The sequence below is a fragment of the Diadema antillarum genome, unplaced genomic scaffold (assembly GCF_040938485.1).
Source record: "Diadema antillarum isolate AM-2024a unplaced genomic scaffold, OU_Dant_1.0 seq00000091_RagTag, whole genome shotgun sequence".
Lineage (NCBI taxonomy): Eukaryota > Metazoa > Echinodermata > Echinoidea > Diadematoida > Diadematidae > Diadema > Diadema antillarum.
Genome location: NW_027271181.1, coordinates 280,979 through 294,877, shown reverse-complemented (window position 1 = coordinate 294,877; position 13,899 = coordinate 280,979). Strand labels below are relative to the sequence as shown.

The window sequence follows — 13,899 nt, the reverse complement described above, 5'->3', positions numbered from 1 at the left end:
AAAAGCTTACACATTAAATGAAACACAAAAAGCACTCCAGCAGTGCAATGTGTGCTTAAAAAAATGAAATGTATTATCTGTGTCTTGAAATTAGAACTAATCAATTCAAAGTAAACATACAGTAGTGTGCATGGCTATGGCACAATATTTACAATCAATTTCATCATAAAGCCACTGGAAATGCCCTTGAAATACAAAATTGCAAATCTGAAATTGGAAAAAACAAAATCGCAATTGCCCTTAAAATTCCCATTTGCTTTTCAAATAGCACAGACAAAAGGTAGTTTGATCTACAAACTTGGGCCAGTGCTAGACACACTGTACTGAGGTGGGGCTACTTGATATGCAAGAAAATTCTGTCAAACCTTTCGTAGTGTGAATGAATGACGGAACCAGTGCTTCACAAGTTTCTGTATGGGCTGATTGGTATCATATCCCAAAATTATTTGATGCCTTCGGCAGCCACAATTTCTCCTTTAATGATTTTAAGGAATCATGCACCTGCTACATTCGGTACTACAATAATACATACGAGGGATGTTCAAAGAGGTCAATAAACACTGCACGCATGAAATCACTCTTCAATGCGTGTCTTTAATGCAGTACCATCAAGTTTTGTTCAAAATAATGCGTGGTCTTCCAAGCAAAAAATTTTACTACGGTCCACATTTAATTGCCAATAATCAACAAAGGAGTTTGATAAATTTGAAGCATGCTATTTCCATGGAACGTAGCAAAAATTAATGGAATACAGAGGAAAATTAAAAGACTTGCATAAGATGGCTACAACATTCAAAAGCAGGGATAATCTCAGAGCACATAGAAAGCAGCTGAATATAGGTGAAAATTGACTCCGCGAAGGCCATTTCTGCTACACAAGAAATCACTGATAATGATATTGTGCTGCCGTGACATTTAAAGTAGCTACCAACTTTTCCGGAAACCCTCTTGGCACCATAATCTCATAATGCCATATATTCTGCATACAAGTAGGCCCTGAAAGGTAATGAAAGAGTTAATCAGTACGTTCTACTTCATGTGCATATCCATGAAAATCGACTTCACTATATACATACAATCAATGGTCATCCCACATGCTCCAAAAATGAAGCCACAATTTCTGACAGTGCCCATCCCCGACCTAATACCTGGGCACCATCCCTTGACATTTTGGCTATTTACAGCTGTATATTCACAATAATTTAAAATTGGATTGTATCGACACATATCATAAATATTCCACTCTGAAGAATAAAGACAAGAATGGAAGGAGATAAGCCGAGGATAGGGGGGACCCTGCCCCCCTCCTCCGACCACGCCCTTCCCCCATATTCTCATCCATCTTTCCCTCGTTTCCTCCAGCAACTACCAGCGTGCTGCCATCAACTACTGGGTGGTACCTCTGATTCAAGGCGTGGCTGCTTCGTCGGGGGCTCATCACCGTCCTCCTGGGGGTAGTAGGAAAGAAGAGTTTATGTTTGACTCCAACATCACACTTGCCATGAGTGATTAAACACAACAAAAGTAGGTCAGGTATTACGAGAATCCGTTCAATAGTTCCCCTTAACCCTAACCAGGCCGGGCTTTTTTGGGTGTTCTGTGGCCGGGGAGGGGTTGATTCAACCCCCCCGAGATCTCGGCCGTCGGTCGCGCAATCGCTATGAAATTTGGCACGTGCATTACCTGTGGCGTAATCTACCAAGCTATACAAAAAGAAATGGAAATTTTTGTCATAATTATTAATTATGCTAATATATGCATAAAATCATACATTTTGCTCTAAATCAGAAATTAAAGCTCCAAGAGTCCTAATTTTTGGTGAAAACATTCTTTGTAGCATTCCTAACAATGTACTTGAAAAAAACATGTGGTATCAAAATAAATTTCCTATGTATTTTATTGTTTTATGAATTTCTTATGTATTTCTTTGTTTTTTCGAACTTTTGTTTTATCATTTTTTTTCTGCAAAATTTATGACAGAACCTATTTCAAGCATAATTATGCTAAAATTAATTAGTTTCAGCCTATGAAAGTGAAAATAATCATATCTTTATGAATAAGAAGGGAAGACTCCATTTGCATAGACTTTATACACAAAATCGTGTTTTTGAGCCATTTTCGGTCTGACAGGCATGTATAAAACGTTATGCAGCGTCGTAACGGTATGCACGATTTTCACGAAAATGGTATCAAAAGATGCGCGAGACTTGAAAGTAAAAAGTCAGCGAACGGCGCGGTCAAAAAATTTCGCGCGGCGGAGTAGTCGCGAAAAATGTCGAGGGGGGGGGGTTGATTCAACCCCCGGCCTTTTTAGGGTTAAAGGGGACTGTCTGTTTAAGACGGACAGGCTGTTGTTTATCTGCTTTTGCTTTAACAAAAACGTGGCAATGACATTATCTATAGCATGGATATGGATAAATGATGTGTTTTCCATCCATCACTTAATGCTTCTGATTTATTGGTTGTAATTGGTGATAATAGAAAAGCATCTGTTGCATACAAGCAGATTATTATACAGTAGGTAGGCCTTAGCTGGGGCCTGTTTCATAAAGCTGTTCGTAAAGTTACGAACAACTTACATGCGACTGGTGATCAATTCTGATGTGCTATACTTATGAGAATTTCCATAATTCAGAACAAGAACTGGTCACCAGTCGCTCGTAAGTCGTTCGTAACTTTACGAACAGCTTTATGAAACACCCCCCTGTTATATCATCTAGCATGGGCAGACAGTGGTTGCGACTGGAGGGAGGGGGGGTAGTTGGGAGGGCAAATACGTCAAAATCGATCTTACCATTGCCGAATGTGGTCTTGCACTCTGTTTGGACACTGGTTCCTCTGCCGTCAAGAGAGGGGGCTCTTCGTTTCTTGACGATGAATCTATGGGGTAAAGGGATGGACCTACGGACTGTGACTTGCATGACTTCAATGGATGCAAGCAACAGTGTTAAATACAGTTCGACCTTGATTATCCGGCCTCCTTTTATCCGGAAATCCCTATTATCCGGACGCGTTCACGCAGTGAAGGACTTTTTTTTCATCCAAAAATTGAGAAAAAACAGTGACTTTAAAGGACAAGTTCACCTTCATAAACATAAGGATTGAGAGAATGTAGCAATATTAGTAGAACACATCATTGAAAGTTTGAGGAAAATCAGACAATCCGTTCAAAAGTTATGATTTTTTGAAGTTTTTGTGCAGTACCCGCTGGATGAGAAGACTACTGCAGCGTATGAATAACTTAGATGTCACATGCGTACAACAATATAAGGAAAATATAAAGAGAATTTCACAAAATTCCATCTTTTGAAAAAAGTACACATTCCCCTGACTCGTTACCGATACATGTTATGGGTAATATTATTCCCCCTGCCCTTAGAAAGAGGCAAGTCAATTGCTCTTTTATTATGCGAAAAAAATGAAAATATGTTGAATTTTCTTTTATATTTTCTTTATACTGTTGTACGCATATGACTCACAAGCTGTAGTAGTCTCCTCATCCAGCGGTTCCAACACAAAAATTTTAAAAATTCATAACTTTTGCATCGATTGTCCAATTTTCCTCAAACTTTCACTGATGTGTTCTACTAATATTGTTGCATTTTCTCAATCCTTATGTTTATGAAGGTGAACTTGTCCTTTAACATCTTTTCATGGATCTATTTCACTAATTTCATAAGATGTGCATGATAGGTTTCTCAATATCTAATGAGGTAAAACATGTATGATTTTCACATAAAGATAACACTTGTACTTTATTTTTGTGAAGAAGGGACTACAATTTTGCGCAGGCTAGCATAGATTACACCACCGTTGCGGGGTACGCTACCTGCCTAGCTGCCAGCGCACTGGGACGGCAACTTGGACGGCAGCTATATACAATTAACATCGTGTCTCCCATATCCGGCCAATTCGCTTATCCGGATGAGCGCCGGTCCCGACATGGTCGGATAATCGAGGTCGAACTGTAAATTGAGCAGAATAGATAGATACATCTATCTTTTCAACTCAATTTATTTAGAAGTCAATGCTAATGAAAATGCAGTACAACACACAGTTGTCATTATTGCTGACATATATCCTGCATCTAAAATAGTATCCCTCTCCATTAGCACTATTAAAGATTGCTAGAGATTCAACATATTCTGCCTTCGTCTCAGATTTCAAATACAGTTGAACCTCTCTTATCCGGCCTCCCTTTATCCGAATCTCTCTATTATACGGACACAATCTCGCCGTGATTTTTTTTTTTTTTAATAATTACGGGAGGAAAGGGGGATTCCCAACTCCTTGAGAACTCCTACACAAACACACATGAATTACATATTACTTCCAACATGATTAACATATATTACATCAAATTTCCTTCCAAATTGCTTACCTTCAGACATTTTAACATCCCCAAACATCCCCAAATGTAACAATGAAAAGGTTCCAGTATACACATTACTACATGTGGTACTACAATGGGCTACATCAGTACTTGTGTATGTATATGTACATGTATAAAGCATTGAGTCTCTCGTATCCGGCCAAATCCCTTATCCGGATGAGCCCCGGTCCCGACTTGTCCGGATATGAGAGGTTCAACTATAAAACCAATTTATCTCCTTGTTCAACAAGTTAAAATGTATGATTTCAATTGATTATCATCTGTTTCTGATTCCATTCTTTGGATTCAGATTTACCTGAAGACCAAAAGTGACTTTTGCATTATTTAACAATTAACACTTTTAAAATCTCACTGTTAAAACTGCATTATCATGTACAGACCTTGACACTTTTTCTTGACATTCTATCTCTCGTGACCCATTCGGGCCACTACTTTAAATGTTGGATTTTAATGGCCCAAGAAAAAATAAAACACAGTGGTCCAAAATAGCAGGAAACATAACAACCCACTTTGAATCTTAGTTGCCTGATCAGGTTATCAAAACGTGATCATTTGGGAAGTTTGGTGGCTCCACATCAATTTTTAGTGGTCCCAGTCCAACCCTTACTGCCAAGCCCTGACTAAACACAACTGTGTATGTCCTTTCAGTCGAACACTACACCACATTGTTGGCCATACCTGCAATCCCCGTTTCTTTTTCTATACTTGGCTGGGAATCCAACGCATGAACTCTGCTGTCTCCCGACTGTCGACTCTTGTCAAGATCTGGTGGGATAGGAAAGAAAGTCATTTTACTCAAAACATGAAAGGAGAGGGATTCTTAACCCAGCACTGCAAACGAGCTTTAATGCACAAGGAAACCCTGTTACAATGAGTTTGCTTATAACAGGTTAATGCTTCTAATGAGATGAATTCGGCGGTCCATTCTCATTACTTCTATTCCATCTTCCATTACTGTTATTTAACTAGTCTCTCTTTTAGTACATTTACAGCCAGGGATCGAGGTAAGACTGGTGGTCCCTGCAACCTTGTTATATTCGGGCTTTGGCCATATTGGCATTGATGGCTGCATAATCAGCAGGAACGGTGGAGAGTTACTCTCGCCTGCTTGTGAATGGCGAACACGTTTGATGGTAAGGCGTGGCACATGCACAACTTGCCAATCTCAGTCAATAGCCTCAACAGCATTGTGTGAGAACAGGTCATCATTAGGTAAACATAAACCCAAAAGTTTGACCTCACTAAATGACCTCTGTTATTGCACATGATCTATCCATTTCAAAGCCCTGACTCTAAAGAGATTCCCATGAAGTTGTAGCTCGAGTTGGTGCATAAGTTTATAACATACATTTAATTTATTTTCAGAACATACAGTAAACCTCGCATGAGTCGAAGCTCTCGGGACTGACAAAAATGCGTCGACTTAAGTGAACTTCGACTCTCGCGAGAGTCGATTTTTTTTCGACTCACAGTTATGTACATGTGTTATAGTACATTTGCATGCACGTGTGTGTGTGTGTGTGATTGTGTGTGTTTGCATTCAAATTTGTCTGTTCTCGAAGATAATGTTCTTGTTCTAAATTGAACATGGAATTTGCATCAATACTGGTAGTTAAACGTAGTTCTGAGAATGTCTGCGCTAATGTGGCAATGTGCATGTGCTATATGTCTATGGTGCAACATAGGTAGCCATCTCTGTTGACCTACCCTGAGACAAACACTCTCCCAGGCCCATCCCACCTCCATTGAACAAAACTAGACAGCCAGCCGGGCACGCACAAACAAGCTCCGCCTACTTGGCCTGTCACCAAAATATTAAAGCAGCGATTGGTTGACCAAGGAGTTCTGGCTTGACATGGATAAAGTATGGATGTGCTGTGTGTATATGGATAAAGTATGGATCGATGTGCTGTGTGTATACATGTACAGATGTATATGTATTCGACATGCGTGCGGAGCGGTACGGTGAGTGTGCATGCTTACTGCAGCAAGTCAGGGACGGGGTTCTGCAACATGCCGATTTTTTTGTTCTCCTCTAAATGTAATGAGAATGCCAGATAAATTTTCTTCGGCTCAAGTGATGTAAACTACATGTATTTTGTACAAAAGGGACTGAATGTTTTACTTCGACACATCCGAAATTCGACTCTCGTACTTCGGCTTATCCAAATATTTCTTAGAGAATATACATAGGGAAAAATCGGGACTTTTTATTTTACTTCGAGTTAAGTGATTTTCGACTCACTCGACGTCGACTTATCCGAGGTTTACTGTACATGTAACATAAAATTTTTACCTTTTCTGTCCTTAGGATCTTGGAAAATATGCATTAATCAAGCCCCCCCCCCTCAAAAGAATCTTAAAAAATAAATGAATAAATAAACAAATAAATACATAAATAAATAAATAAATAAATAAAATTGCAACGAGAAAAGAAAGAGAAGGAAAACTCCTACATCCTACTAGACCCTACTGCTCAAGAAATGTATATTCTCTGCAACAAGATGGTAGAGACCTATGTAAGAAACTGTCCTCTCGAGGCATGCATAGAGCACCTACCTTCCATGGGACCCTGGTTGCTGCTGTCATCCATGTCACTGCTGCACATGGAATCCATCGTCGAGTCGTCATTGCTCAAGGCTGATGAGGGCGCTGTGTAAGGATGTGAGAACATTGACAGGATTGTTAATTACAGTATGTTTGCATAGGATAAAATGCTGAGAACAAAAATAATGATACCCTCATATCACATTTTTTATAATGCTCACTCAGACATCGTCATTTTCATTCATTTGTAAATAATGTTGGTTACAATGTATGCTGAATTTGCAGCATGAAGCATACTACAATGTAATACAGGGGAAACTCGAAATAACGAACACTGCTATAACGAGATATCGGTTATCAATACGAGGAAACTTTCCCAGTCCCAAATTTCCTTCCACACAAGTCTGTATGTAAAATGCTACTCCTATAGCAAGATTAGCTATCACGAAATAACTGCTGTAACGAGATAAATATTGCGATTTCCGAACAAAGAAAAGCATAGCTAATCAAACCTGTTATAGCGAAGTAAAGCAAAATCTCTTGGGGTAAAGTTTTCACTTCGCCTGTGGGATCATGTTCCAAGAGTGTGAAGCTCGATGCGACCAAAACTGCCTCTTTTACACACATATTTTCTTCAGTGCACTCCACCTGGCACCGCATGTTGTACGTGTGTGTGTGTGTGTGTGTGTACACTTATACATGCAGAGAATGTGCTAGGAGTATTGTACGGCCCTATGCATACATGACATCATCATAATATATAGCAGGTGTGAGGCAATCAGATGCTATGATTGGCTTTCTACTAGGGAATTCCCCATCTTCACACATGCAGGCATAATGTACATGACTACAGAATGAGTCACACACACACACACAGCATTATGCAGAACATGTTAGACCTTTCCACATACAACACACGCTTGCCATAACCACATACCATTACCAATCCACAGACAATCATGACACGATTGCAAGCTAAACCAAAACATCTACAAATTCGAACATCCATCAAGAAACACATTCTTGATATTGGATTTCATTGGTGAAAAATATCTTACCCATAAAGGTAATTCCCTCACACACATTACCAGGTTATCAGTATTGATTGAAAGGTGATGGGTAGTCCCACAAGTGCAAATTAATGTCTTAATGTTACTGCCTACTGATATAACAAGATATCCGCTATAATGAGGAAAACGACTCGGTTCCAACAATCTTGTTATATTGAGTTTCCCCTGTAAAAACTTATTCCTGTATGATCTCCCTCATCACTCTGTTCAAGATACACATACATATAATTGTAGGTTTTTTTTCCAATGATCCTCAAAAACAAATCCAGTCTAACCGTCTACGCAAATTTACTCATACAAACACACACACACACACCAGTACGCTTTGTGTTCATACACATTTGTACATTGTATATAACTTGTACATAACATGTGCAAGCCGCTACAGTACTGACTAACTAGGGACTTGATTAGACTTACTTAATCTGTTAGAGTCTTCCATGTTTGACAGATCTTTGTGCTTTGATGGAGTTGTTTGATGAGAATTCAAGCCTCCTCCTGGAAATGATGGAGACACAAAGAAATAGTTGGCTTATATTCATGCTTTACAACAAAATGCACACTAGCACCACCAGTACTGAGCCATGTCGGAATTGGGAAACATGGTTCCTATTTAGCAAATACTCATAGGGCACTATTATGAAAGGGCAACATTGTATAGTAAGAACAGTGGTTATAGGTATTATGTGTATAGAAACTTAGATCACAAAGAGCTGCAGATCTAGATGCTTCAAGACCAAAATGTGCTTGTGGATTGCCAATGACAAAATCTCCACTTCAATAGAAAGGCAAGTCCTGCACTCCTATCCAACATCTAGGGTACATTTATTCCATCCAATATAGATTCATGCAATCAATACTGACAATCCCCTAAAAGTGAGCCACAGACATTTTAGGAAGTACATTGTGTATATGGACATGCCATCTAATCCATCTTCTACATGTAGTAAACATACCACCAGTGCATGTTCTAAAGTATGCCATACAATGCCATCTAGCATTTTGGCCAAAGGAAACCCCCTTGAGACAAAAATCAGTCACATACAACCCGATCCAAGCTTTCCACTGACCTCTGTTCTCTTTCTCTCCATTGAGGCTCTTGCTGTCGCTGTCGTTACCCGACTTGTCGCTCTCTCCATTCTCCTGGGGGCTGCCCGGGTCTGAGCCCCCCTTCTTCTTGGCCTCAATGATGGGGACCCACTTGAAGATTCGCAGGGACGTGTCGCCGATGGTTACCCATTTCTTCTCCCTAAATAAAAAAAAAAGAAGAAGTAAATATTGACAAGCAAAACAGGTAACGAGGAGATGCAGCTGTAAATTTAGCCAAGCACTGCAGAAGTATCTGAAGCAGTACTTTAACTGGTCATAGCATGCAAACACACAACAGTACAGAGAAAGACAGCAAAATAATTGATGAAAAAGTCACCAAATTTGATGAAGCCACAGTGAAGTCACAAGACAGATTGACTACCAAGTACAGTGTATGGTGTACAGTAACTAGAACTGGTTAAAATGCCATGGACTCATTATTGTAGTACTTCTTATTTTAAAGTTTACTCTTCTTCACTTTTATGCATGTCAATACACACACAACACACACACACACATACACACACACAAACACATCATACTCAGATCCTTGTAATACATCAGGGCATTAAACGCAGGACCCGACATTAGCAATGGCCATTCACATTGATATCAGGCCACCAAATTTCAAAGAAGGTTCTCTTTTAGTGGCCCAATGGGGCAACTAAGATTCAAAATGGATTGCTACATTTCCTTGAATTTCTGGTCAATTCATTTATTTTCCAGACACCAAGATTTGAAAGTGAAAGAGGTTACTCGCCCAAATGGGCCACCAGAAAAAAAACAAAAAAAAACAGTGCAGATCCTGCTATTAAAGCACCACATCCACTATTGCTTCAGTAGCTATGGAAACGTAATGCTTAAATTTCCAAATCTGCACACAACAAAGATAAAGAGCTTATCGTCGATGGGGTGACAAGACCTCGTATCTCAAAAATGTCAAAAAAAAATTTTTTGGCTTAATGGTCAAATAATGGGTCAAGTGATGTCTTGGCCAAATCCCAACTGTCTTACTCCAAAAATTAAGCCACCATAACATGTCAAAGGAAAGACTTTCCCATTCACTACAGTGCTTTGGCCGCCATGTTTTTTTGCTCTCCTGAACATTTGTCATTTTTGAGATACGAGGTCTTGTCACCCCAGCGACGTTATATTGGCCTCTATTTGCAGTCAAAATAACACTCATTCCAGTATGTAACAAAAAAAAAGAAAAAAAAAAGGATGTGCACCAGATTTGATTTCCTAATCAAAGCCTATTTGACAATTAAGTGCCTTGATCTTCAAGCAATTTTACTTTTCATGTGTCATATTTTCATTTCCTTCTAGTTTAAGTCATTGTCATGAAGTGAAATACAAAGTATGTTACAAATATCATGGGGTAAAATCAATAGTTATGGGATACACTGCAAGATGGTCAATGAAAGATGGTTCTAGAGAACCACAATTCCTGAAACAGCTCATAATTGATTCTAACATGCAATTGAAAAGCCTGCTTGACAAACTACAGTACAATACCATTGTCATGGGTGAGTATACTAAAGAATGCCTTGTTCGGTATGAATTGCAGTAGATTGTTGCGCCTTACATGTAAATTAATATGTTATAAACATTGTATCATACAGTAGCATCTACACTTCTTTCTATGTTCAAAGTATAATAGAATGGACATACACCTGTAAGTGAACCATGCTTTGCCTTGGGATCAAAATTTTGAACAAAAGAAGGGGAAAACGTGAGGCAAGAAGTTCTATGGTGGATGCAATGTTGTGGATGGATTCCAACAGTGACCATATGAAGCAAGGCACAATGTCACAATTGTTTTCATTAGTGCCATTTTACAAAGTGATCATCCATGTATGTATACCAAGCACACGCAATGTATGTATACCAAGCACACGCAATGTCAGAATTGCTTTGTGATGTCACAATTGCTTTGTTAGAGATTGCTATGTCACAGAGTGACATTTGAACTTTGAAGCAGCATGTGATGTGATGTCAGAATTGCTTTGTGATGTCACAGTTGCTTTGTTAGAAATTGCTACATTTCAGAATGACTGTAGGATGCAATGGGTGTGATGCAGAATTGCTTTGTGATGTCACTATCATACATGTAGCTTCGGGAAAGACTTCCATACACATGTACCCCCACTATTATACACCTACATTGTATGAGCTTCCTCTGAAGTCCGCATTTCCCTAGGACACCGAGATCAATGTTACGCTACCACTAACCCTAACCCTAATCCTATCGAAAACTGAGTAAACTCTAATCCTAATCCCAAAGTCACCTCAACTTCATGTTACTTATACGTAACGCATAGTGGGGGTACATTTTTGGAAATCTTGCCCATATACAGTGTATAATAAATTTAAATTCAGAAATAGATGTAGTGCACTATTTGGAATATGTCATCATACATTGTAAACACTCCACGGTGACATCATTTTCCAAATAGCAGATCTACCATGGAGTGTCAAACAGGGCAACATTGTAAAATATACATGTACATAACGTGTGAAGTTGCCAGAAAAGCTAGATATTGGACGATATGTACGGTATAGATCGTTCTAAGACTAAGTAGACAGAATTGCAGAAAGATCCATCTGTCCGGAAGAGCCTTTTATATTTGTTATTATTTTTTTTTTTTTGTAACTATACACAGCCCAGTCGCTATAAGTAGTGCGACGGCGTACTTACAGCGTACTAACAGCGTCTGGTCGGGCTATTTTTTGGATGTTATTGCTCTCCTCGAGCCACTTCTGTGAAGCCAAGCGCAGTCTCCGCGGAACATATCCCTGACGACCAGATACACATACTACGTGACATTGTCACATACAGACCATCTTTTGGTCAATGGTATGCGGTATACTGGTATAAGGGCATACTCGTGAAATAGGCCCCACCACTGCGTATCCGTACAAATACTACGGCGGCTCGCCTGTTTATACTCGTGAATTCAGCCCCACCGTGTGGCGTTCATCGGTAGATAAGCACGGCGGTGGGGCTTTCTTCCACAGTATAATACTCGTGAATACGGCCCCACCAAACGGCGTTTACGCGAGATGCATACGGCGGTGGGGCCGATTTCCACAGCATAGCATCGCACGGGTGCACGCCCACTGCGGTGGGGCCTATTTCACGATTTTGCCGGTATAAGGTGCTTTGCCTTAACATTTATGTCATTTGTAACTGTGTTAGGCCTACAGTTGCTGTAGCTGTAGGTCCTACTGCACGATGATGATTGCAAGTGGAGATAGTCTAGACTCTATTTCTATGAGTTAACGTTACAATGAATGTGTACAGTAGTGTAGGCTAGTCATTCATATCTCATAGCATTGTAACGTAGAAGTTAGAATTTGTATGATGGACGCACTGTGAAGTGTATCCCTTCTTGACTGACAAGTCTGTCTAATTCCGCGAAAAACTTCTCATTTATAATAATGACATTTGCTGGGTCAGCTTTGTAGAAGCGAGAAACTGACCCAGCAAATGTCATTATTATAAATGAGAAGTTTTTTTGCGGAATTAGACAGACTTGTCGGTCAAGTGTATCCCATACCCACGACTCCCACCCAGTCAGTGCAGTGTAAATTATCGTCTTGCACGGACAGTTCGTGTTGAATTCTCACAGTCACACTCACCACAGCACCATCCATCCGTTCACTCTCTACTTGCTAGGTCTTAGAGATACGGAATGTGTGATGTTAGGTTATTTCAGGTCACAAAGAACGAATCATTCTTCTGGTGAATCTTTAGTCCAGCCTGCCTAAGCCTACAACCAACTCAATGAACCACAACTTCCACAAGTACAACACAAGCCTGTGCTATGAGCTGTGGATATTCCTCCTGACCTTTTGTTCAGTAGCTCGCCATATCCACAGCAGACAGTCACCACACACACAGACAAAGCAGCTTTTTACACAGTGCTGACTATCTACGAAAGGTACACAATCGTGAGGTAAAAGCGGCCGCTCCGCCATTGCTACTCACCATTTCCTCACTTTATCTATCGCTTGCATTACCCGTTTGATTTCATCTTTGGCGCGGCTGCGGGTCTCAGCGCGAGAAGACCGTGAGGAAGACATCATCATCCCCCGATCGGAAACAAAACAATGCTCGAAAATGTGCCACTGAATGAAACTGGAGTCTACATACAATACGTACACAGCCGCCGTGAACGTACGTTCAAGAACAGAAGGTTACAACGAATAGGCCAACAGACTGAATCTTGAGTACAGCATGCATAGCATAGCACTCTTCACTCACTGCATCCGCAATGCGGTGTGTATGTAGACTACACAGCATCGCAAATAATCGAAGCGCTGTGAAATGTGTGCGGAGCGGTCGCACCCGTCGTGCTTTTGCTGTACACAATATGCATGAATACCTAGATTCACACATCTACACACTCACACACACACACAAGTACACACACAACGCACACTCACACACACACACACAAAACCAACCATCCTCAACGGACTCTGCTGTGCGTTGATTGTGTGTATGCCGCGGGCGGAGTACTTGGTGTGCATGCGTGGGACGTGTGTGTGTGTCTGTGCGTGAGGGTGCCAGTACCTGTGCATACTGATCTCTGATCTGTACCCCATGATAAGATGGGAGAGAGAAAATTCCCCTACTGCGCTGCGGTTTGGGTGCGTGAGGCCCCAACGCGTGTCGAATACTAGTAGATGTTAGAGTAATACTTCTAAACCTTTTGTAATAACACTCTTTCGAGGGCTTATCAATGAAAGAGTGTAACACCTCCATAGTATTGTTTTCCTTTTGCAGTGTCAACA

General features: G+C 40.3%; 1 protein-coding gene across 1 annotated transcript; it reads right to left on the bottom strand.

Annotated features, from left to right (window-relative positions):
• Positions 1-507: 507 nt before the first annotated feature.
• Positions 508-13,223, bottom strand: LOC139726590 (uncharacterized). Its single transcript, XM_071637581.1, has 7 exons — positions 13,091-13,223; positions 9,081-9,259; positions 8,431-8,505; positions 6,953-7,045; positions 5,072-5,158; positions 2,795-2,880; positions 508-1,448 (listed from the first exon to the last, which is right to left on the bottom strand). The coding sequence occupies exons 1-7, from the start codon at positions 13,189-13,191 to the stop codon at positions 1,383-1,385; spliced, it is 687 nt and encodes a 228-aa protein (XP_071493682.1). The 5' UTR covers positions 13,192-13,223; the 3' UTR covers positions 508-1,382.
• Between the last annotated feature and the right edge of the window lie 676 nt (positions 13,224-13,899).